The sequence below is a fragment of the Copidosoma floridanum genome, unplaced genomic scaffold (genome assembly GCF_036245765.1).
Source record: "Copidosoma floridanum isolate Cflo_tuat_1 unplaced genomic scaffold, Cflo_Japanese_pri ptg000004l, whole genome shotgun sequence".
In the NCBI taxonomy this organism is placed as follows: domain Eukaryota; kingdom Metazoa; phylum Arthropoda; class Insecta; order Hymenoptera; family Encyrtidae; genus Copidosoma; species Copidosoma floridanum.
This window is the reverse complement of record NW_028321881.1, coordinates 31,429,935-31,456,191: the sequence shown is the minus strand read 5'-3', so window position 1 is coordinate 31,456,191 and position 26,257 is coordinate 31,429,935. Positions and strand designations below refer to the sequence as shown.

The 26,257-nt window shown below is 39.5% G+C and overlaps 1 protein-coding gene across 1 annotated transcript in view; it reads left to right on the top strand.

The window, feature by feature from the left end:
* Window positions 1–3,253: 3,253 nt before the first annotated feature.
* Window positions 3,254–26,257, top strand: part of maf-S (MAF bZIP transcription factor K) — a 113,089-nt gene continuing 90,085 nt past the window's right edge. Inside the window, exon 1 of the mRNA XM_014360447.2 lies at window positions 3,254–3,629. Within this exon, the coding sequence (XP_014215933.1) occupies window positions 3,603–3,629 (27 nt within the window). The 5' untranslated portion in view covers window positions 3,254–3,602. The remainder of the gene's footprint in view (window positions 3,630–26,257) is intronic.

The following is a 26,257-nucleotide window of genomic DNA, read 5'->3' as shown; positions in this document are numbered from 1 at the left end:
CTCTAGACTCTAGGCCTGTTGCTGATGTTCTATAGTCTTCTAATTCAAAGTGTTGTGTTTTCATAATCTCTTGTTGTGTAATGTACTATTTTTTTGCAAATTACAACCCAATCGACTGTCCTCTGGAAAATTTGCGGTCAGCTCTAGGACTACCAGTTTCGCTCTCGTAACCCAACTTTTCGTTATCCAAGGCTGTGCTTTTTTTTTTTTACTCTCCGTGCTAATCGTGACCGACGCTGAAACTGTCCTCCCCCGCAGAGGGGCAGACTTGTCTTTCTTAAATTGTGTAGTAAAATATATTTAACCGTATGATTTACTTGATCTTTATTTAGCTTCTTGAAGTTTAGAATAAACTGGAATGAGCCATCAGGTTTGGGCCGTAGGAAAAAAGTGAAGATGAATTGGCCCCTTGATTCTTCTGTTTGTTCAATAGCCCCCTTCGTCAGCAATGTATCTATTTCTATCCCGATTTGTTGACTTTCCTTATCTGGGAATGAAGCTATAGGGGCCGCTAGCTGGAATACGGGACTTTTAAATCTCAGCTCAAGACCCGAGACATAACCTAATATGACCGCATCAGCCGTGATTTCCCTCCAATTTTCTACGAAATATTGCAGTCTCCCTTCTGTTTTACCTACTTTTATTGTGATTTCGGATCGACGTTCTCCTGTCTCTTTCCTTGGTATTGAGAGTCCCTGTTGAATGGTTGGTTGCGTGGTATACGTTCCTGTATCCCATTCGAGGATTGAATCCTCCCCGTTGGTAGCGCTGATTTCTGCCCGCTGAGGGGGGAGGTGCTTTCCCTTGCAGGCTGTTCACGTTTCCCGGGAAACGCTGGGTGAATGGGGAACGGTTCGGTTCAGCTGCTTTGGTCAATGGCTTGGCGATTCTTTCAAATTTCTGGGCTCGAAGACTTTATCGCCAAGCTTTTCCCCGAACAGCCACTTATCGGATTTTGTGTTTACTAGTAGGTTTCTAGCTTCCTTGTCTAGACCCGTAAATATAAATGCTTTGCGCTATTTATTTTGACTGACCATCATGTCGGATAAGAGTTTTCCTGCATCGTTTAATTTCCCGATACAGTCTAACCTGTCAATGCCTTCTTCGTCCGTCATCAGGCTGGTGAGCACCGCCCCCACTGCGCTCAACGCCGCTCCCGCTGCTTGCTGTCTTTTAGCCATTGCTGCATCCCTAATTTTTGCGTTAGATTGCAGCTTCGAGGCAATCTCCTGCAATGTGTACGCATGTTTGTTGTTATTTTTTTTTTTTCTTTTTTTTTTTTTTTCTTACTGTATTGATTTCGGGTGTGTACAGTCTATCTGGTGGGGTGTATTTGCCGAGCAGACCGTCCCTTTCTTTCTTTTCTAGTCCGTTTTGGTACCAGAACTGCCATCTATCTACCATGGATGGGTGAAGGTTAATCGGCAGCGATTTGAGTGTACGCGGGTCCTCTCCTATTACCTCGAGGATTTCTTCATTGATTGGATTAGTTTCGCTTGCATTTACAGATTTGTCGTCCAAGACGCCTATGAACATGAATGGAGTACACATAAGCATGTGAACGTTAGCGAGGGCAACGAGAGAGGGAATGAACATGTATAGTGTCGGTGTGTGGCACCTGTGTAGTTGCTCAGCACTTAGACGTTGTCTCTCTATTCTCAAGCGCCTCTGGGGTTAAAGTGCGCGGGCGCAACCTGTCCATGCAGGCTTACAGGTCATGTGCGGTTATTCTTAGTAACTATGTCTCTGTATACATGCGAGACACCGCATCTAGAAAAAATGTGAATTGGGCGATTTTTTTTTTTTTTTTTTTTTTTTTTTTTTTTTTTATGAAGAGATGCCCTATGTCTGTTTCGGTGAAAAAGAAAATGTGTCACATACCTTGGGTATGATTCTCGTCTTCTTCTTTCTCGTCATTCTCCGAGTCAAAGTCCTTGTCAAAAAACTTTCCGTTGTCCTCTGACTCTTCGTCAGAGCCCGCAGCTTCCTCGGTGTCGTCCTTGGAAAATTCTCTTCCTGTTTGCAGATAAGCCATCTGGTCTAATAGCATTCTTTTCTGCTTCTCTATGGCCTTGTCTATGTCCCAGGATTCCTTCTTCCTCTTACTCATTTTGCCGAGCACGCGAGAATTGCGACGAGAAAAATACTATCTCTTTGTTCGTCTGACCTCTAGCGCACAACAAAAGAGAATGAGAACAAAGAGCTCACCACACGGGATGACCAACGAGCCACCTTCCTACCTTCTTCCCTCCTCTCTTTTTTCATCTCTGAAATTGTGACATCTAGCGGACAAAAGGAGTACTACATACTAATATCGAGAACGAGGCGACTGAAGTATAATAATCATTATTTAACGGAAATGTGCAGAGTGATGAAAAATGTAAATTTTTGGCATTATACTATAGTTTCTTTCAATACCACGTCGTTTATTAAGATCCACATTATTATTTTAACGGAAGACCACATGAATTTTTAAAACCACATAGTTTTTAAGCAAGAAATCATTGTAATTGGAACACAAAACCACATGGTTTTTAGACAAAAAAAACGTTATTGGAACGCAAAACCACATGGTTTTTAAACTAAAAACCATATGGTTTTTTGAGACAAAAAACCACATGAAAACGGAGTTACAAAACCAGATGATTTTACATGGTTTTCTCATATGATTTTCCACATGGTTTTCCGACATGGTTTTTTTCAATAGAGTTAAGCCTATTCTGTATAGTTTTGAGATATTGCATTTCAAAAGTACTGATATTGCTTATACATTCAATACTTAATACACACTTATATGTTAAATAACTACATTAGGTATTACAAGTTTATACTTATAAGCAATTTAAGTACTTTTGAGACACAAAATATCTCATTTGATTTATAATTTACATAAATATAAGTTAGATTATTTTTCATTTATTAAGCGATTGTCATCATAATTTGTTTACTGAATCTAGCAGCTCTCTTGCTCTGACAGATTAAGTATATTTCTGTCCCTCGCTTTTATTGAATTTACACATACTTATTGACTGGAAAAATGCTTTAAGTTTGGTTATGTACACGGTTATTTAGGATACCTAAAGAAGACCAACTGTACGCCGCGTTACTTTGCCTCAGTAGGTCCGCTGTAGGATACCTATAGCGATCCTCACGATCTAAGGAGGTATCCTCAATCGATTTCTGTTCGGGTCGATTTTCGGGTATAAAATTCATTTTAATCTTGCCGCAAATGGCTCTTGGAAACAACAACTATTCATTTTCTATCCATTGGTGTAAATTGCGGCTGGTTTTTAAAAAAAATTAAATGGCTCTTAAATACCAACGAAACTCTTTACCAGAATGAACTTACGACAGAAATATTTTAGATCTCCACGAATCACGAGGGTCCTCAATTCTGGTGAAAGTGGCGGCTGGTTAGAATTTTAACCACCCTTCAGCCTTAGCTCTTGGTCTATTAGGCACACATGGTGAAAAGTTATGGAAAACAACCCAAGGTACTTATTAGTTTTTCGTCTAATTGGGATTTGTAACTCAGCTTTTGATCGAAATAAAGGATCGTAACGAGTTATTACTGTATTTACAACTTTTTGGCCGAGAGGGAAATGGAAAAAAAGAGATCATTTAAAATGGTGAGTTATTTATTGTTTATTGATGTATGTTAATTTTTCCAAAGCCCCACCAAGCAAAGTAAAAATAATGAATAGTTATTGGAAATAAGTAAGATTATTAAATCGCAAGTTTTTGATGGAAATTAAGACATACTTCTATAGTAGAGTTTTTATTTGTTTTTTCATTATAATTAAGAATAAACTGTTATTTACTAGAAATTATGCCATTGACCATAATTGTTTTAAGTTTACCAAATTGTATTCATTTCTAAATTATTGTAAAGCTAATTTTTATGTTTATAATTTATTCACGTATTGAATAAAAAGTAGTTTCTCACAGTAACAACATGCTCTTGGCATCATAAAAAATATTGTAGTAGAACGTAATTAATCTTTCATTTTATTGGACACATGCAAGTATTATTTTACTTAATGGTGTTTAATTCAAATCAATATGGTTAATTGCTGAGCAACGCAATTTAAAAGGCAGTGCAACTGTAAAGGCAGAAGCTTAGAGCACCTCATGAACTTTAACCATGTTGAATTAAAAAAACAGTCACAAATTAATTTAAATACTTTTCATTGTGTGGTTGTTTTTCTTAGCTAAGGTGATCTAATGCACAAACATTTATAATTTATAAATAGGACAATATTCATGTAGCTTCAAAATTTCCAAATTTTTGCATTCTTTATTGCAGTTCTGGTTTTATGTTTAATCCTTTTAATTTTTTATGAAGCATTGTTATTTATTTCATTTTCTTTTTGCGATACTTTTTCTTAAACCAGTTTCTATGGCTTAGTAGTTAGTAGCCTAGCCTAACAAAATATTGAGCAAGAAACTGATTATGGGCTTGATCATTGCCGACAACTACTCTCAGAACCAGTTCACCACGAACTGGCAAATATTTATCTTTCAACTAGGAAAGTGGAACTGTTATACCTGTTGTAGAAAAGACACTCAATCATGCACTTTTGTCTGGTTGCTATAATTCGAAAGTGGAGAGCCTTGGTGTGTTGACACATAATGTAAAACGTTTTCAGTTCATAAATTTGCTTCTATTTGACACACTTGGTAATAAGACAATTCTGATGAAGAACATTTTTGTTAGGAATCTACGCAGTTTTGGTCAAATGATAAGCTGTACAAAAGTTAAAAAAAATATATTGATTCTGATAAGTACCATGCATTCGATCCTTACGCCATGAAATAGTTGTAGGCCCTGAAAAAGGGTCGTTGGTCGTTGATTAGCACTTCCTTATGTTACAGTACATAAACAGAGTTATTTGTAAAAGCCTTAAAGTTCAAAGCTGATAAAAAATATGTAATTAAAAATTTTTTTTCCATTACAACTTTACCACCAGAGCAACAAAGTCCCAAAACCTTATCTCTTTATTTTTTATTTCCATAATCAATACAATTATATAATGTTCCACCTATTTGAATAGCTGGTAGATATAAGTAATTAATATCAAGGTTATAATGGAAATCTGATCTGTCACTTGTTGGATTATTTATTCCTCGATTTTAATTCTACTGTTACAATCTTGATAAGTGTTCTGCGTCAGTATCTTGACACCTTTAATTGCATACATTTGAAACATTTAAAGTATTTCTTCCAATTCTACGTTCTTGCTTTTCTAGGCATTGTCAAAAACTTGTTAAAAAGGCTGTTTTTTCCAACTTTGTTAAGGTGTAATATATTGGTTACCAAGATAGTTGAACATGAGATGTCCCTAAGTTAAACTCCTTCTATTGTTTGTGATTGCAGTTGGTGTAGTAGATACAGTGGATGTAAATAAAGATTATATATAACAGGTAAGATTTCCAAAATATATTGGTATGAATATTGCATTTAAAATTCATACAGGGCACAATGTAATATTATTGCACAATAAATATGTAAATAAATAATATTCGCTATGCGCTTTTACGGTGCTGCCCTCATTTTCATTAATGAGGGATGTATGGTGAAAACTTAGCTCAGAGGGCGCCAGGACCACTTGGTCCTAATTTATGTATGTATTAGTGTATCCGTGTAAGTGTCGGTTGTTGTGTGCAGGGCGACACTGTCGATGAACTCGACGACTCATGTTATCAACCCATTTAGAAGTCTAAGCAAGAAACTTATTACATTGGCCAGGAATGTCGAAACAAATTGACAAAAAGATAGTAAATTGTGAAAACCTTATTAAAGAATTATTTATAAAGAGCCAATAAATAAGGAAGACGTACCTAGTAAATTTTGGCAGATATTAGCCACTGGTATTTTACATTTAAATAACAAAGATTACATTTTAGTTGTTGATACGTACGTTAAATTTGTAGAAATAGAACAGTTAAAAAGCTTGACAGCTAAGAACGCAGTTAATGATTTAAAAGAAACATTTGCCAGATATGGTATACCTAAAGTGTTATATAATAATTCTTTATAATAATTCAATAACTCTTTTGTAATACCTTTTTATTCGTATGTGCAATAACAAGTGCTAATGATTTACAAATAGAAAAGTATGTATGTTCAATTGAAAGTGTCTGCGATCATACTGAGCCAAATTGTGGGTCGAGTTATAGACGATTTTACAGTGGAAAGTAATTTTTATTTCTAATTAATTTGTTGATAACTTTATTGTTTCCGTAATACTGGAGCGTAATGAAGTTTAAATACTTATTCTACATTGTTGACAGTTCTTCTGAGCTGTGGCTGGCCTTAAGGGAGCTCCTTCGCGAAAGTCCCCAAACAGAGATATATTATTTCTTGTAAATAAAAGTCTACTGAATTTAATGGTGGTCTAAATTATATTTCGAAAGGGTCAAAATTTTGAGAAATACGAGCTCAAAGTTGTAACTATTAGCTCGTGTTCCTATGGGGCAGCGTGAAAAACAATTTGTTTTCGTTTATAATTAACCTAAATTAAATGTCCCAGCAGACTGAATATATACGTTTTGTAGATGAAGTCTTCCTCTGTAATATGCTGTATTAAAAATTGTGGATGAAGGACCATTTTAGCGAGATATTTGTGATGGAAATAAATAAATAGTGTCCGGGAGGTCAGGAGGTCACGTGGGTAGCAGACGTACTTGTTCACGACATATATATACCACATACCTATATATTACATTGCTATACTACACCAACACAGGTGGTCTGGTCTGGTCGTCTGGTGGTGTACCCTCGTATGCACTAGACTGGTCAAAACAATAATTAATTTTTCGTAAAAAGTTAAACTGCACACATAAATATCATTTTTCCCACTTCATACGTTATTAAAAATATCATAATGATTTTCAGACACATTTGTTTATTGAAAAACAAAACTTTATTTTTTGTTTGTCTTTGACCTCAGCAGTAGTCGTAGGAGCCCCCTTAATATTCGTTATGTTGTTAAGCTATAGAGCCTTTGAACATCACCTATTCGCCCCTGGTTAGCTGCTAACTCTGGCCGCTAATGTTGGGTTCATTAATTGTATATGTTACTGGTAAAACCCGAATTCAGGCATTTCTTGTAAATGCCTAGGCAAAATCCGAAATGCCAAAAATTTTAGGCAGTACCCGAATTGCCTAAAATAGTTTTGTACATCTTTTTTATTGAGATTTAATTCTACTTACAACAGTATATTGCTAAACCACTATAATTTTTAAACTCAGTTAAATAAATATATTACGATTTTGAATAGGACTTACTCGCTTTACTTACGTGCTTTTTGCTATGTACTACACCCATTGAGCTGAAACCAGCCCCACGCCGGAGTAGCCTTACCGGGACAAATCGGATCTAAGTGGGCCCTAGGGCTTAAAAATATTTTTTTTTGTCTGAATCTATTAGAAAACAATAAAATATGGTTGTAATTCTGCCAAACGCAATCCCTACAAGTTTTTTGACCCGTACAATGTCGCCAGGCATAGAAAATAAAGAGTTTTCAGCAGATATGCACATACGCTTATACATAAAAAGTGTGGTTATGTATAGTGGTAAATAGATATAAAATTTCCTGCCCTGCTGTTTTTCATCAGACATTTTGATTAAAATACATTATTTTTATCAAAATTAACAATGCGTATTATTCTTAGTGGGTTATTCGATCTTGATTTTGTGTTGTAAGATCCTCGTGTTGGAACTTGGTTGTTTTTGCCGTTCGCGCATTGTTGGATATCGATGATAAATATTCGCTAAAAACAATTAAATTCTATAATTCCCAACGTCATTATACATTTTGAGCAGAGAGTATGCATCGAATAGCATACAAAAGCTATTTATCACTTTCCTATTCGAAGGTTAGAGTAGAGTAGGAAAATTATCGAACTCACTACTACACGCCTACGTCTATCACGTATACACAATGACATATTTGACACGTGCAGAGCAGACAAAGGTAGTGTATCAGCATTTTGATTCTCTTTAAATTAATGATTACTGGCAAAGTCTCAACATTACCCTAACTGTTAAGTACATGCAGATTTCTCTTATACGATTGTGAAAGCATTTTTTATTAATTTAACTCCGATTTTTCAAGGTAGTGTATAAAAATAAGTTCTGATTCAATATGGTGCAGTAGCGTACCTTTAAATCGAACGTTTTCACCACCATGGACGCTGGCGTAGATTTCTTCATCCCCTCCGAATCTGGAAAATCATTTGCCTTGTTATTTTTCTTTTGATGGTTTCATTGAAATGCATTCACTGTATCATAATAAACAATCCATAACAATTTTAGCCAGGCCTTCGTTTCAGGTTTTGTGTTATGCGAGCATGAAGTCGGAACTTGGATGTTTCCGGAGTATCGGTGGGGTAAGAAATCGATAAAAAATCACGTCGTTTTTCTTCACCTTTTTTCAATAAAGTACATTGTTCATATGACACTTAACAATGCACATCGCTTAAAGCTAGGCCCTTGTTCAAGATCTTGTGTTTTAGGAGCCAGAAGTTGGAACTTGGATGTTTTCGCAGCATGCGTATAGTAAAAAATCAATGGAAATTCACTAACATCATTGTTTTTCTATAGATATTTAAGTAAAATACATTGTTTATGTAATAAAAAATAATGCTTATTATTTTTAAAAAGGTCTTCATTCCAGATTTTAGGGGTTATAAAGAGCGCCAAGTCGGAAATTCAGTATTTTCGTGGTATGCGTATAGGGGTTAATTGATAAAAAATGACCTACCTCATTGTTTTTCTTTATAAGTTTTAATTAAAATACATTATTTACGTCAAAGTAAACAACGCATGTCATTTTTAGCGTAGCATTTATTCGGTTTCGTGTTATAAGAGCCTCAAGTCAGAATTTAGGTGTTTTTGCGATATACGTTTAGTGGTAAATAAATGGAAAATTACTTTCCCCCATTATTTTTCTTCACCTAGTTTCATCTAAGTACATTATTTATACACTTCTTAACAATGTACATCGCTTAAAGCAAGGCCTGCTTTCTAAATTTTGTGACATAAGCCGGGATTTAGAGTCGTGTGTTTTAATAGAATCCGTATAGTGAAAAATCGATGGAAAATTATTAGCTTCGTCGTTTTTTTTCAGCCATTTTATCTTAAATTAAATGTTTATTAATAAAAAACAATGCATGATATTTTCAGAGGGGCCTTCATCTGGTTTTTGAGTTATAAGAGCCTCATGTAAGAACTTGGGTGTTTTCGTAGTATGCGTATGGTAGAAAATCGATGATTAATCGAGTAAGTCACTCGCCCCGCCGTTTTTTCAGATACTTTAAAACATGTTATTTACATAATAATGAATTATTTAAATTAATTAATTAATAATGCATATTACTTTCAGCAAGGCATTCTTTTTGGATTTTGTATTATAAGAGCCAGAAGTCGGAACTTGTATTTTTTCGTGGTATGCAAATTGTGAAAAATCGATGGAAAGTCATCTGCCCCACCATTTTTCTCAGATATTTCAAATAAAATACATTGTTTGTACATAAAAGCCAGAAACCAAGTGTTGTTGTGGTATGTGTATAGTAAAAAATTGATGAAAAATTACTCGCTCTCTTGTTTTTCTTCGGATGATTAAAATGAAATACATTATTTATGTAATAATAAATAGTAGATTGTGAGGGTGCAAGTATTTTTCAATTAATTTCTCTTTAAATATACCACTAAACCTAAGCTTCTGTCAATTTGAATTCGTGCGCTATTAAGATATGTAAAGGTGCCTTAATATAATCAAACGTATGCCATGTAGATACACCTTATGTAAGAGCTCGCAACGCTTCCATATGAGCCGCCTAATCAAAGCTATCGACGCCGCTGCTTTTCTGATGGGTATAAAAGACCCATGCCAGCCCGTTGTAATCACTTTTGCCTTTAGCAACGAGCCTGGCATTTTGGTTAAGTAGCTCTGCTCTCTACCAACCGTTGTTGTACATTTGTGGCGGTTTCCGCTAGCCAAAGCGCAAAACAAAAAAACGCGCAGGAAACAACAGCTCATCCCGCGAGCACAATGGTAGAGCGCGCCATCTGCAGGAAGAAAAGCTCTATGGAGCGCCCACCTTTAGGTGGCGAGTGCGGCCCGTTTCCCTCACTTGCGGATCTCGCCCCGACCAGCATTGACCACGGCACGCGCCAGTCTGCTGCGTTCCAAGCCACGACCGTTTCTCGAAAGTTCTTTTTCTTTGTAAAAGTAAACATTGGTATTCAAATAAATCTAAAGTCTTTTTATTCACTGTCTCGTCATTGTGTTCACCTGCTTCGCACCTCTGTCATCCTTGAGCCCGGGGTAAGCTCTTAATGTCACAAGTTCCCCAAAGTGGCGATCCTGCCAGGATACTCATCACGAGGTAAGCAGTGCAGTGCTTTTTGTTCAGTGAAAATAAAAACATAAAAAAAAAAGGCAAGTGGCCGCGACCGAGTTAGCTCGCCGGCTCCTTGTGTTCAATCTTCATTCTCTCGCGCTACCCACGACCTGCCGTCCAGGTCAAATTGCCCTCGACCGTCGAGTTCGCGCTTGAGCACGCTGCCCTCCCGGGTCGGCGATTTGCTCGAGAGCCTCGATCGCATTAGGTGACGTGCGCGCACCTGCATACCCCCCTTCCGCGAGTGAGTGCGGGTTATTCCTGGTCGCACGACGTGGAGCGTCTCCACGGCAGACTCTACGGTGCACCACGAGGCTGGCAACATAACCTCGCAATTGCATCTTAACGACTCTCTCCCTCTCTCTCTCTCATGCTCTCTGTGTGCGACAGTGTAGCGCGAGTGCTTTGTGTATGTGCGCGGGCGCGAATTTGAGATTTTTCTTCGCCCGTTTGCGTACGCTGTACACCTCACGCTGCAGCGACACAAATTTTCGCCACGCTTTCCAACGAGTGCGACTAATTTGCATCCGCACCGTTCTGTAGAAGCGCACGTTGCTGGAGTAGGTGGATCGGCTTTTTTCACCCTGGCCGACGCCGGCGAGGAAACGTCGTCAACGCGCGAAGAACGTCACGCGCGCCGACTCCAACAGAAGGAGGAGGCGCAGCTTCAGCAAGACCTACGCGCTGCACAACTACAGCAAACCGCGCCCACGCCCGCAAACAGTGTGCAGCCGCCGCCAACCCAGGACACGTCGTCACCGATAGTCGCTGGTCAACAACAAACACGCACCATGACGACTCCCAGGCCCCAGCTCCCTCGTTTTTGGGCCAAGTCGCCGGCCGCATGATTTGTACAAATCGAGGCAGTTTTTGAGGCCAACGACATAACCTCCGACCGAGCCAAGTACCTCGCAGTCGTCACGGCTTTGGAGGGCCCAGCCGTGTCTGAACTGAGCGACGTGCTCACGAATCCGCCGGCAGATAACCAGTACACTGGTTTGAAAACGGCCATCCTTACCCGTTTTGCCGACTCGGCTGACGCTCAGCTTAGTAAACTTTTCGGGGGTCTGCAGCTCGCTGATTTGAAACCCTCACAATTGCTGCGCCAAATGAAAACCCTCGCTGGAAATAAGGTTGCCGAAGAAATATTGAAAATTAGGTGGTTCGATCTTTTGCCCCAACAGATAACTTGCATGCTCCGGATAATGAAGACAGCTGCGCTCGATGACTTGAGCGCCATGGCCGACGAGTTGACCGAAAACCTGCCCCAGGTGCACGTGGTCACCAGCCGCCCTCCATCGACGCCGTCCCCGTCCCCCTTGGACTACGGCCACAGTTCGGTGTCGGCCGCAGGGAGTAGCCTGGCGCAGGAGATGGCCGAGTTGAGGAAGCTGCTCAACCAGTTGGTGAGCGACAAGCAGCAACCCCAACTACAGCAGAGAGGTCGTTCCAGGTCTCGTGGCAGGGGCCAACGCAGTCGGTCTCAGACGCCAGCAGATCACCCTGATTGGTGCTGGTACCATCAGAGGTTCGGGAACGACGCACAAGCATGTCGCTCTCCCTGCTCTTTCGTTTCGACGTCGGGAAACCGGTAAAGCCCCCTCCGCCTCAAACGCTGGAGGTGGGCAATCTAGGTCCCTCGGAAAACCGCCTGCATGTGTACGACCGCCAGACCCGCACACGTTTTCTCATCGACTCCGGATCCATCGTCTCCCTTTTACCGAAGGCCCTGGTAAAAGGCCGAGAGTTTCTGCGCCAGCCACTAACTTTGACGGCAGCCAACGCCTCGCCGATTGCCACCTACGGGACTCACACGCTGACGCTCAACCTGGGCATCCGTCGGCCGGCCACGTGGACTTTCATCGTCGCTGACACGGACGTCGCCATCATAGGGGCTGATTTCTTGTCCCACCATGGCTACCTTGTGGACGTCAAGAAACAGAAACTCGTGGATCCTGTCACGAATTTTTCCACGCACGGACTTCTGACGCCTGCAGCGATACACTCAGTGTCAGTAGTCACTACTCCGGCACGCAAGCCGGTTGGCACCATGGGTCAGTGCTACCAAACCTTGATAGCAGAATTCGCAGACATCGGCTCACCGGAGTCTACCACAGCCGCTCTTCCCGATCTACCAGCCTTCCACACCATCCACACGACGAGCCCTCCCGTTTTCGAGCGCCCCCGTCGTCTGGTTGGGCCGCGCCTACTCGCCGCCAAGGAAGGAGTTCGCCGTCTGATGGAACAGGGCGTCATGCGACCATCATCTAGCCCCTGGGCATGCCCGCTACACCTAGTCGAGAAGGCCCAAGGAGGCTGGAGAGTAACCGGCGACTACAGGCACCTGAATGCCTGTACCAAACCGGATCGGTACCCACTTCCAGTCATCTAGGACCTCCTACAGGAGGTGACAGGAAAGGTTTTTTCTGTCATTGACCTGAGGAAAGCGTTCTATCAAGTGGAGATCACCGAGGAAGACGTCCCGAAGACTGCGATCACCACGCCATTTGGCCTGTACGAGTTCACACGGACATCTATGGGTTTGCGCAACTCCGCACAGTCTCTGCAGCGCACCATGGATCACGTCCTGCGCGAACTTCCGTTCGCTCGGTGTTACTTGGATGATATTTTGGTTTCCTCCGAGAGTCATGAGAAACACCTGGAGCACCTGCGCCAACTCTTCGACGTCCTACGTCAGAGGAGGCTACGAATCAACCCATCGAAGAGCGTCCTTGGTCAAGACGAAGTGGATTATCTGGGATTCGTCGTCTCAGCAGACGGCGTCCGCCCCCCAGAACACAAAGTCAAGGCCGTAGAGGATTTTCCGAAGCCTAACGACTCATCCGAGCTCCGCCGTTTCCTGGGAATGTTCAACTTCTATAGGCGTTGCATCCCTGGGGCGGCCAACATACTGGCACCTCTCAACGATCTACTAAAGGACCTTCCGCCTAAGAAAAAAAGGCCCCACTGTCTTGGACTCCTGAAGCTGACACAGCTTTCCGGCTTAACAAACAAGCCTTGGCCAAGGCAGCCACGACGACTTTCCTCAGACCGGACACTGCCATCGCCCTAAGAACTGATGCCTCGGACACGGCGATCGGCGCAGCCTTAGAGCAGGAGCATCCAAAAGGTGTCTGGAGGCCACTTGGTTTTTTTTCAAAGAAACTTACCAAGGCCGAACAAAATTACGCCGCATACAACAAGGAGCTCCTGGGGATATACGCAGCCATCAAAGCTTTCGAGCGGATCTTAGAAGGACGCCCTTTCACGGTTTTCACAGACCATAAGCCGCTTGTCTACGCCGCCCGACAGCCCTCAAACAAGGTTTCGCCCAGGCAGGTCCGACATTTCGACTATATCCTTCAACACCAGGTTACCCTCTGCCATGTCAAAGGCGAAGACAACGTGGTAGCTGACGCACTCTCACGCGTAAACACGATAGCTATGCCTTCAGTCATCGACCCAGAGACCGTCTCCAAGGCCCAAGCCGAAGACCAAGAGCTCGAGCACCTCCTCTCGGACCCGCGCCTCGATCTTCAGCCTCTCACCATCGATGGTCACCTCATCTACTGCGACACCTCCTCGGGAGTGGTACGCCCCTACCTGCCTGAGACGCTTCGCAGGACGGCTTTTGAGGTACTCCACAACGTTGCGCACCCCAGCATCAGAGCCACTGCACGCCTGGTGGCGCAAAAATTCATGTGGCCCAAGATGCGGAAAGACGCAACGCGCTGGGCGCAACAGTGTGAGCCATGCCAAAAGTCCAAGGTCCATCGACACAACCGGTCGGCCCTCGGTGATTTTGACACCCCCGAAGGACGTTTTGACCACATCCACGTCGATCTCCTCAAGCTGCCACTGACAGCGGGACAACAATATTGTTTAACGATCATCGATCGCTTCAGCAGATGGCCTGTCGCAGTTCCGATTCCGGATCAACAAGCCTCTACTGTCGCAAAGGCCCTAGTCGGCAATTGGATCACGAATTTCGGAACGCCGCTGACGCTCACCTCCGATCAGGGCGCACAGTTTGAATCGGCGCTCTTCACAGAGCTCAATAAGATGCTCGGTACTAACCGCATCCGAACCACACCGCACCACCCGCAGTCGAACGGAATGGTGGAGCGAGTGCACCGAACGCTCAAGGCCGGTTTAATGTGCAACGAGGACATTCCCTGGCCTGACGCCCTGTCAATGGTTTTGCTAGGACTGCGCACGTCTTTTAAAGAGGACCTACAAGCCTCCCCAGCCGAGATGCTCTACGGGACAACTCTCCGAGTGCCTGGAGAGTTTTTCACAACCACCAGCCACCCGAATGCCGACCCGCCGTCTTTTATTCAAGGCCTTCGCCAGCTACAGCAATCCATCAAACCAGTCCAAGCTTCCAGGCACGACTCCCCGCACAAGCCTTTCATTTTCCGCAACTTGCAGACGTGCACGCACGTTTTCAAGCGCGTCGACGCAATTAGAAAGCCGTTGGACCCACCTTACACAGGACCACACAAGGTGATCCGACGAATCGACAACCGGACTTTCACCATTGAAGTCAACGGACGCCCCCGCACCTGCTCCACGGACACCCTGAAGCCAGCATATCTGGAGCGCTCGGACATGCCAGTCTCCGGCCAAGCTGAGACCGCATCACCCTCGCCTACCTCCGGACCAAATCCAGGCCCGCCAACGCCACCACCAGCCCCCACGTCTATGCCGCAGCCAACACCTGAGCCACCCAAGGCGGCCAAGGCCAACAAACGGGTATCGTTCAGCCTGCCTACGGCCGACTGCACTAAGCGGGGAGCCCCTGTGGCGGTTTCCGCTAGCCAAAGCGCAAAACAAAAAACGCGCAGGAAACAACAGCTCATCCCGCGAGCACAATGGTAGAGCGCGCCATCTGCAGGAAGAAAAGCTCTATGGAGCGCACACCTTTAGGTGGCGAGTGCGGCCCGTTTCCCTCACTTGCGGATCTCGCCCCGACCAGCATTGACCACGGCACGCGCCAGTCTACTGCGTTCCAAGCCACGACCGTTTCTCGAAAGTTCTTTTTCTTTGTAAAAGTAAACATTGGTATTCAAATAAATCTAAAGTCTTTTTATTCACTGTCTCGTCATTGTGTTCACCTGCTTCGCACCTCTGTCATCCTTGAGCCCGGGGTAAGCTCTTAATGTCACAAGTTCCCCAAACATTTATTTGATGCCGCAATAAATAGCAAAATCATATCTGTATATTTGATTGTTACTTTCTACATTATACCTTGGATACACAACCCTGTCAAAAGGTGTGACGAAGAGGCCATGGTAGTATCCCCGAGCCAATTTTCTCCGTTTACCAGTGGCTAATTTTTTGCGTTACTTGGGTAAAAAGTGAATCTCCGGGAACGTGTGAACGGGAGCTATCCCCCAGGTAAGGTAGTTGGTGAACCGACGGATCTTCGGATCTTCGAGGCAGAACGAACTGGGGTGACCTCGGTGGCATTGGCGAGTTATCGCGTCCATAAGTAGCATAAGAGAGTGGATATTTTTACATAACGTTCTGAGTAATCCTAGGAAGTTGTGAATCGCAGTTAAGGGGCATTGCTAATCTGACTCTGTTCTTACTCACTCCCACTAAGGTATCTAGTAATACGTGTTGGGGGCAGTAAGAATTTAACTTTGTACCTACAAGCCCCCATTGTATCCCATTCTCGAAGATGTATCCCAGAAATACTAACTTACACGAATATATAACTTCACGTGCATGAACTCTTTTCTAAAAATATACATTCAAATCGAATTAATACATCTATAGAACTATACTGAAAAATAGTTGAGTTGCTTATCGCTAATGCCTGCTCGCTCAAAAATATATTTTGTTCATCAATTTTCTAAAAAAAATGTTGGATTACTAATCACTAATGCCTGCTCTTCGAAGGTAACATTTTAATGATGAATAAAACGCTGGTGCTTGCTCACCTGAAGATATAATGTAATCAACAATAAATAAATATACAATGTGTTACACAACGTTGTATCAGAATTGCCTTGAAATTGATATTTTACCGTAGATAAGAATACATGAAAAATAACTGTAATCCATAAAAATAAAAAAATTTTTTTTCTCAAAGTTACAACGATAGTAATAAAAGAACATAAGTTTTTTTTATTCAATAAAAGATACAGCCATTATTTTTGTGTCTTGTGAAAAATGAAATTTTATTCAACTTAATCTGCTGTGAAATTAGCGCTATATTAAATTCAAAAGCAGATTTTGTGTTTTTCCTTGAAAAAAAAAATTAATCCTTCTGTCTAATATTACAGCAATAGAAATATTGTAAACACACTTTTTTTGTCTAATAGCAGACGATAATATTTGTTACTGATTAAAGATATTAAACTCACATTTAAATTACATTTCATTCGCGTGTCAAATTACACTTAAACATTATGGTTATATAATATAATTGTTATTAAAGCTGCACTTTCTTTGCCTGAAAGCGGCGAGCTGTGATTATTTTCATTCAAATGCGTGAGTTGTGCTTCTTTTTATCCGGGTTTGATAGTTAATTTTTTTTCTCCTGGCTGATTGAGCTGTACTTTTTTTCATCCGGATGCTCAAGCTGTGCTTTAATTTTATATGAACGTTATAAGCCATACTCGTTTTTCATTGGAACGTGTGAGCAGTGCTCTTTTTCTCCTGAACCTAGGTTGTGCTTTTTATTAGCCGGACTCTTAAGGTATGCTTATTTTTATGAAAGCTCCTGAGATGCGCTTTTTTAGTACGGATCGATATACATACATAAATGAGTATTCTAAATTATGTTGGGACTCTATGAACAGAAAGCTTATTTATGTAGGCCTTTAATGACTTATGTTGACTGCCTGCATAAGTTTTCAATGTTATGAGCTTATATCTTAAAAGCACGTAGAGTCTGCATAAGTCAGTTTTTACGTATATTATGTATACATATCCTCCTATATTATATCGTGATTTTGCAGAGTCATTCCACACATCGCCCTCTCTACCTACCGTCAGCACACCTTCTGAAAAAGGTAGAATTCTATCGTTTTTTATCTTATTTTTATTGGGTTGAAATTTTGTTTATTTGAAATATTTTTACTTCCTTTAAGTCTGCATCATAATAAATTGAAAGACCTATTATTACACATTGATAATATCATATTTTATTTGATATTTCAGAAATATTTATTGTCAATGTTGTGAGAGAAGGAAGAAAGCTATTTATATTTTAAAAATTCAAGGTCAAGTTTGTCACATAACTCTTAAATCTATTATAAACAATTCTGATAATCATGTTTACAGTTAATTATACATATGTGATGACTTCACTTCTATAGAAAATCGTTCGCCGAAATAGCTTCTTATAAATTTCTTATTTTTACGTATAATGTTTTTTTTTTTATGTATCTGTTCTATTTGTTGACACATTTTTTTCCACCTTATTTTTATTATTATTTTTTTTTTCATCTTATTTTACTATTCGTGACACTCCTAATATTCTCCTTTTACACAAAATTATAATGCTTATATAACCTTGCAACTTTCTGTTTCTAAAGGTATAATCATTTTTGTTTTCAAGGACGTTTATCCCTATCAGTAGTGCTCATTCACTTTTAATTATAGTAAATGAGTGAATACAATTAGCCTATAGAGAAAACATTGGCAAACCCTGGCACACATACACTGACCTTAGCATATCCATACATGCACACACATGTGTACGCTTTTGATTGTGAAAATCTGACAACGTCGAAATATGTATAGTGTATAAATGTACTATGTGCAGTGGAGCAGAGACTGCCACCAGCTGAATTTAGGAGGTTAAATGATTGTTAACAGTAATTAGAGAAGGAAATATTGTTTGCAAGGTAGATAAATAATTATCCGGAAAAGTATGAACAAGCAGTTCAGAGAGGCAAATGGAAAGTTTGCAGTAGAAAAGAGAGCGAATGAGAGAAAAAAGCTATAGAATCTATGACAAGAGAAAGAGCAAAAAGTAGGCGGCTGAAAACGAAATAAGAACCAACTAAAAAACTAAATAATATTTTAGAAGGGAATAATCAATTTGCAAACATTAGCGTAAAGTATGAAATGTGTCGACTGTGGTCAAATTCAAGATCTTGGAAAGTGCATTAACGAAAAACGGTTACTTTTACAAATTACATTTGTTGTAACCTGTACATATAAATTACATACATACCAGTAAAAACCATATTAATAACTAGCAGCCCCCCCCCCGCCTCGGCTTCGCCCGAGACTCGCTGAATGAAACACATGTGTGTTGACAAATAATATAGGACGTTTTCAGTAAAAAACTTCACATCTATTTTTGACACTTCTTGGAACAAATAACTTTTTATTGAAAATATCGAAAACAGGAAAAAAATGATGGTAAAAAGTATCGTGCATTCCTTACGTTATAAAATAGGTATTGGCCCTGAAAAGGGCCGTTGATTTTTACATATTAACGTTATGATATAACAAAGGATTATTTGTTAAAGCTATAAAGATACAAATATATAATTTAAAATACTTTTCCATTCACAAAATTTCAGTATATGTGACATTTTTAGTTTTATTTCCAGAAGGAATTAAAACAATCTGATGATGTGGATTACCAGCTCTTGAAAGCCCGACATACAATTATGCGTGTGAAAAGCAGTTTGATCGTAAATCTACCCCCACAAAATTATAAGTCTGTCCTCGTGACTTGTTAATTGTCATGGCAAAAAAAACTTTGACAGGAAACTGTAAACTCTTGAACTGAAAAAGTAAATCAGTTGGTATCATGCGAATTCTTGGAATAAAAGCTATTTGTCCTGATGCTGGACCTATCAAAATAGTAGCTTCTATAACATTATTTCGCAGAGTTTTAATTTGCAGTCTGGTTCCATTACATAGGTTCGGGAGTTGAAGATTACGTAGTAGCATAATCGGAGCTCCAACTTTCAACCTCAACTCATGGGGTGAAAATCCTGATGGAGTTAGGGAATTTAAAAATTCCTGAGGATAATTAACAACATCTTCAGATGCGATGACTGAATCAATAGAGAGGTACTCTCGAGAATCAGCTAAAAACTTTTGAAGAATAATGTTGTTAATTTCCTCTCCTGTAGAATTTCTCCGTGAAATTATCGCTCTCTTACATAACCATTGGTATGATTTGTTTGATAAATTTTCAATGTCCGAGTAAACTTGAGAAATAAAATTATCGACAGTTGTAACCAGTTTTCCAATGGATTGATCTAGGGTGATAAAACCGTTTTCATTTTCCATCCTGCCATCGCCAATTTTTAATAGCTGTGTTGGAAATTCCGTGTTTCTTCCGCAGAGATGTGCTCTCATATTAGTACGTAAGTAAAGAGACTCACATAATGCCAGAGAAATGATGATTTTAAACAGGCATAAATAATATCAGCTCTAGTTCCTCTCGGAATTACTGGTAACGTCTACCTCAAATAAACAGAAAAAACAAATGTAATACCACCCATTAAATTCTGGTTTGATCTTAAATCTTGCAATGTTCTATCAATTGCTTCAATGTGAGCTCTGTAACTCATTGTGCACTCATCCCATACAATAAATGTTGTGTCTTGAAAAATTTTTGCAAGTGGGACATTTTTGCGTATCAGGCACATGTAATCTTCTCCGGAACAAACACATAATGGAAGTTTAAAAGTGGAGTGAGCTGTTCTACCCCTGTTCAACAGAGTGGCAGAAATGCCAGGAGATGCGACAGCAAGGGACAGTTTTCCAGCCGATCTTGCTTGGGCCAACATAAGATTATTTAAGAATGTTTTTCCAGTGCCTCTAGGAGCATCCAGAAAATAGTACATTGCGTACGAGTTTGCAAAGGCTTCGATTTACGAAACGAGAGGTTTACGGCACGAGCCGAAGGTGAGGGCCGTAACGAGGTTCGTAAAGAAGCCTTTTCGAACGAGTTTCGTATACTATTTTTCCGCCTGAGAATCCAAAATCAAGCGGCGAAGGTGCTATTTTGAGGTTGGAAGGCGGAAAAAGACTTTTCCACTGCTATTTAAGACACTATTAATTATACGATCAAAAGCTTGTCGTTGGTCTGGAACCAACTTAAGAAGATTTTGCTCAACGTAGTTATATAAATAGTTATAATCATAACCATGTCTAATGGAATGTTCAAAAGAATCATTAGTACAAAGTTCATCTCAAATCGGTAAATTTAGCCCAAATGAAGTCAAATTTTTTTCTGAAAGAGAAATGATCTTGTCTTCAACTTCAATTAAACCTCTGTTGAACATTTCTTCAGAGAATTCAACTTCAAAATCGTTAAGTTGAATTCGTCGAGAGTGAAAAATATCTTCGCATAATTGTTGTTTAAACATATCCCACAAAATTTGAGGTTGCGATGGCTCACAAAAAACTAAAATAATTGCAAATAAGTCACGTAATTTAGATGGATTCTCAGACAAAGCAGCATCTGCGAGGGTTTTTTATCATTGATCATCGTTTTCCAATACACCAAGTGCGTAACAGGCAGCTTTGAAAGTTGCGTAAGTAAAACCATCAACGGTTTTTAAGTACTCAAATGAAGTTGGGCCTCAAACACATTGGAGTAACACTCGAAGATGGAAGCACTTCGACTGGGTGTGATAGATCGTATAAACTCTACCTATAGCTGAATCTTTTTTTACTCCTGGCCAGCCTGGAACATTTTTTCCCTGTTTTCTTTTCACAAATTTATTACTGTCCCATCGGTAATAGGCGGCAACTTCGGAATACAAAAGAGTTTTAGCAAAATTATCCACTACGAAAAGTTCAGAAAACGCCATAAACGTTGTTTTTCTCGGATTTTCGATAATCTGTTGAATGTTTTGCTGATTTATGTAAACTCTTTGATAATTTTCAAGGTGAACATCTAAATGTAAGACTGTAGGATACCGTGCGTAAATCTCAAAGTAAAAAAAAACGCCAAAATCCCTCAGAGGAACAAATATAGCGTCCATTAGCATAGTTTGCAATTTTGTCAACATTTCCAACTGAAAAAGTGGCACGGTCCGATCCTTTGTTGATATATTTGCAAATATATTTAATTGCTTGCAATGAATGACACAATTCGACGTTAATGTGTGCATTGAAACATCGAGATAAGACGGGTGAGTACGGTACACCCCAACGGTTATCAATCTGTACTTCTTTGCCACGAATTGTTAGTACAGAACTATGACCTCCATCTGCAAGGGCTCTTCTACGATAGGTCGGGTAGCCTTTATCTGAAGTTAAGGTTTCTTTAACAAAATTTCGAGGATACTTTTTTGTACATTTTCCATTATCCATACATGGTGAAGCCATGTTGAATTCGCCGCAAGGTCCATGAATCATACTTTTCGAAATGATACTGAATAGCAAGGGATCTTGTTGAGGATCTAGTAATTCAGCTGAAATGATCTTGTCTATTTCATCCGGCTGAATTTTTGTTTTAAGCCATAAAAGTATGTGCACATGAGGTAGCTTTCTTTTTTGCCATTTGACACTATAGATCCAAGCATCAACTTCGCCGTATATTGCTTTCTTAGTGAGGACATCTATAAGTCTTCTTAATTTCAAGTGAAAAACCCTTGATACGATGTCATGCCTGTCTGAAGGTTTTTAATTTTTGTGAAATTCATTTTTTATTTCCGACCTCTCAGGGTTACATGTAAAAGTGATAAATAAACACGGACACCCAAACGCACGTACGTAAGCCATTGCATCTTGAGTTTTTTCATGCATATATCGCGGTGAGCCTGTAAATGAGGATGGTAAAATTACAGGCTGTCCGATACTGGAGGGTTCAATGTTACGATCATTATTTATTGCATCTCGTAGATGAATGCAACTTTCAGCACGTAGTTGTTTTTGATGTGTTCGCATGTAAAGTAAACGCTCTGTGATCATTTTTGCCATCATATCAACAACGAATTGATTGAGTTCTTGTAATGAAGTTGGTAATTTATATGATCATTTTTTAACATAAACCTATAAGAGTAGAATTGCATGCAAGAAACAGTTTTTTTTGGAAGACCGTAAAGCGGTATATCAAGAAAATATCAATTTTCTCCGAAAACAAACATAAGAGGATATTGCAACGAGTCATAGAATCGGTGAAGCTCAGAAACTCGCTCCAACCGCCCATGTCGACCATGTAGAACAATGTCTCTAGGGCCTTTTTCCTCCTTAACTATTAGTGCAGCAACTTCATTTACTCTAGGCGCATTGTATCGTTCTCGATGCTCCCCAACAGATGTTCAGTCGGCATGAATAATCCATTTCAAGTGTTCAAGTTCATCTACTGTTCAAGAGTCATAATTGATGACTCTCAAGTTTGCATCGTTGTGTGCAACGAATATTAAAAAAAAAATTTTTGTTTTTTTTTTTAATTAAAATGCTCTAAATGCTTCAACAAGTAATAAGGAAGGCTCCCAGCAATTTTTAGATCATAAAAATGTACCCTTTTTGAGATATAAGAGTTTAAAGATGGATTCGAGTGTATAGGCGTTAAAAATGCGTTTAGGCCTTTCAAACTATTAAGTAAAATACATATAGTGTACATAAATCAAGGGAAGACTTTGTCTACGCAATAACTCATGAAAACCATAAAAAAAGAGTTCCTCTTTATAATACCGTCACACTATAGCAATGATCCATACAACCAATAACCCAACAAAGTTAAAATAAACTGTATACGCATGTAAAAATAACTTTAAAAATAAAAAATCACATAAAAAACTGAATTCTTAGTACTAGTTCAATAGAATAACTGATAATGTATATTTCCTATCCTCGAAAACTTAATATATTTAATATTTCATTGTGAAAATATCCGTGATAGACAAAAATTTTTTAACATTCTAATTAAAAAGACTGTACGATACCAGGGATGGCAGGAAAAACAGAATAATAGATAAAAACGTACAACAGTTAAAGCACTTTTCGTCTTTAAAAACTTGTTATTTCTTGAGTTTATCATTAAAAAAAGACCGAAAAATACCTACATTTCAAAGGAATCTGATATCACAAGCTGCATGGTACAGAGATTGCTTAAACTTGCAGTGATATAATAAGCTACATATGTAATAATAAGTTCCAATAATTTTCTTCTTCCAAAATTACTAATTTCAAGTATCATATCGCAAAAATGACCAAAAAGTACGGTAATTTAGGAAAAATTTATTATCACAGGCTGTACGCCACTGATAATACATGAAAATTGATTAATATTACTTAATACATACGAGAGTTATGAGTTCCAACAACTTTCGTCTTCCGAAATTATTAATTTTAAGTATTATATCGCAAAAATGACCGGAAAATACAAAAATTCAGGGAAAATTTATTACCACAGGCTGTATGTCACTGACAATGCATAGAAATTGATTGATATAACTTTGTACTTACTAAAGTTATACGTTCTAACAATTTTCGTCTTCTGAAATTATTAATTACGAGTATTCTATCGCAAAGATGACCGAAAAGTACGAAAATTTTAGGACAATTTATTAAACTGGGCTGTACGCCACTGATAATGCATAGAAATTAATTAATATTACTTAGTACATAAGAGAGTTATAAGTTTCAACAATTTTTGTCTTCCAGATCTAGTAGTTACGAGTATTATATCGCAAAAATGACCGAAAAGTACGGAAATTTAGGAAAAATTTATTGTCACAGGCTGTATGCCACTGATAATGCATGGAAAATGATTAATATCACTTTGTACTTTTGAGAGTTATAAGTTTTAACAATTTTCGTGTTCCGGAATTATGAATTTGGAGTATTATATCGCTAAAATGACCGCAAAATACGTTAATTTCGGGAAAATTTATTATAACAGGCTGTGCGCCGCTAATAATGCATAGAAATTGATTAATATTACTTAGTACATACAAGAGTTATGAGTTTTAACAATTTTTGTCTTGCAGAATTATTAAGTACAAGAATTATATAGCGAAAATCACCGAAAAGTACGGAAATTTCGGGAAAATTCATTATCACAAGCTATATGCCCCTAATAATGCAAAGAAATTCATAGATATCACTAAGTACATGTTATAGTTATAAGTTCTAATAATTTTTGTATTCTGGAATTATTAATTAGAAGTATTATATAGCAAAAATGACCGAAAAGTCCGGAAATTTAAGGAAAATTCATTATCACAGGCTTTACGCCACTGACAATGTACATAAATTGGTTAATATTACTTTTTATTTACGAGAGTTAGAAGTTTCAACAATTTTGGTCTTCCGGAATTATTAATTACGAGTATTATATAGCAAAAATGACCGTAAAGTACGGACATTTAGGAAAAATTTATTATCACAGGCTGTACGCCACTGATAATGCATAGAATTTGATTAATATTACTTAGTACTTAAGAGAGTTATAAGTTCAAACAATGTTTGTCTTCTGGAATTATCAATTAGAAGTATTATATCGCAAAAATGACCGAAAAATACAAAAATTTGGGGAAAATTTATTATCACAAGCCGTACGACTCTGATAATGCATAGAAATTTAGATATTACTGATAACATATAGTAGTTATAAGTTCCAACATATTTCGTCTTTGGGAATTAATAAGATCAAGTATTATGTTGCAAAAATGACCGAAAAATACCGAAATTCTGGGAAAATTTTTCAACTTATTTATCATTATCCTTAAGTTACATAACTCTCTTTCTGCGTTTATCGGGGCTTTAGACCGACGTATGTTTCATACGGCCGCATTACAAGTCTGTTTACTTGGCTGACTTTTGTTAGGTTTATAGATTATTCTCGATATTTTTTTGAGATTTTACTTTGTTAAATGTGTATTGTTACGGGGTGTACGACGCGGATCAACGAGGCGGAGTCTCTCCACTTCGACCGGGCCTGTGTTGCCCGGGTATCCAACGTTGACACTCCCTGTAAAATATTTCGCGGGTCTCGTTCGCCGAGACACCGCAGGGGCCAAATATCGCGGCGACCTTGAACGTCGTCGCCTCTCGTGACGCCTTTAATACGACACACGGGAATCGGGCACACACAAAAGGAAGCACTCACGACCAAGTTTAAAATCAGAAATATATTTAACTAATTAATATAAAATGTAATACAAAATATTACTCGCGGGTGTGTATGTTTATGTGTGTGCCTGTGTACGTACGCTCGTTAGGCGAGAATACTCGACGAGCACGTGGCGCAAACTCGCGAACCGGGCAGACTTACGCGGGCTAATCGAGGGCCGCTGCCCTTTACAACAGACTGCCTGTTGGCAGGTACTTACGCGGGGCGGTGAGGTCGCTTCTCGAAGTTGCCTTGGATAGGCCGAACTAGGTGTAGTTGGAGTGATCTCGCAGAGGCCAGTAGGCGTCCCTACTGGCTGTGAGTGGAGATAAAGGTCGTCAGATCTGGACTCGGTCTGCCCTTGTCGTCGGGTTCCGGAGTCGGATCACGGCACCAACACTTCCCGTGGCGTTGACTTCACACGACAACTTCACACCCCAAAGAAAAAAAACAAAACGAGCCACAGGAGACGGCAACACGGAAAAAACTCGCTTCTCGCGGGTTCACTGGCCCAAGCTAATCTGATCTCTTTTCGGCCTTTTCTTCCCTTTCCATCCTTTCCTAACTCTCCTCTCCGTTTTTCCCTTTTCCTTCTTTCCCTATCGGTCCTAGCCTACCGATGATGGCTCGACGGTATCTCACCGTCACAGTATGTATATATATTTATACTTATACTCTACAATGGTCTGTTTTATATTTTTACTCCTGTCACTATATAGATGTCCTGTCCTAGGTTTTTTTTATAATAATTGTGGTATTATAATAATTGTTGCTTTCATTTCCAATTAACG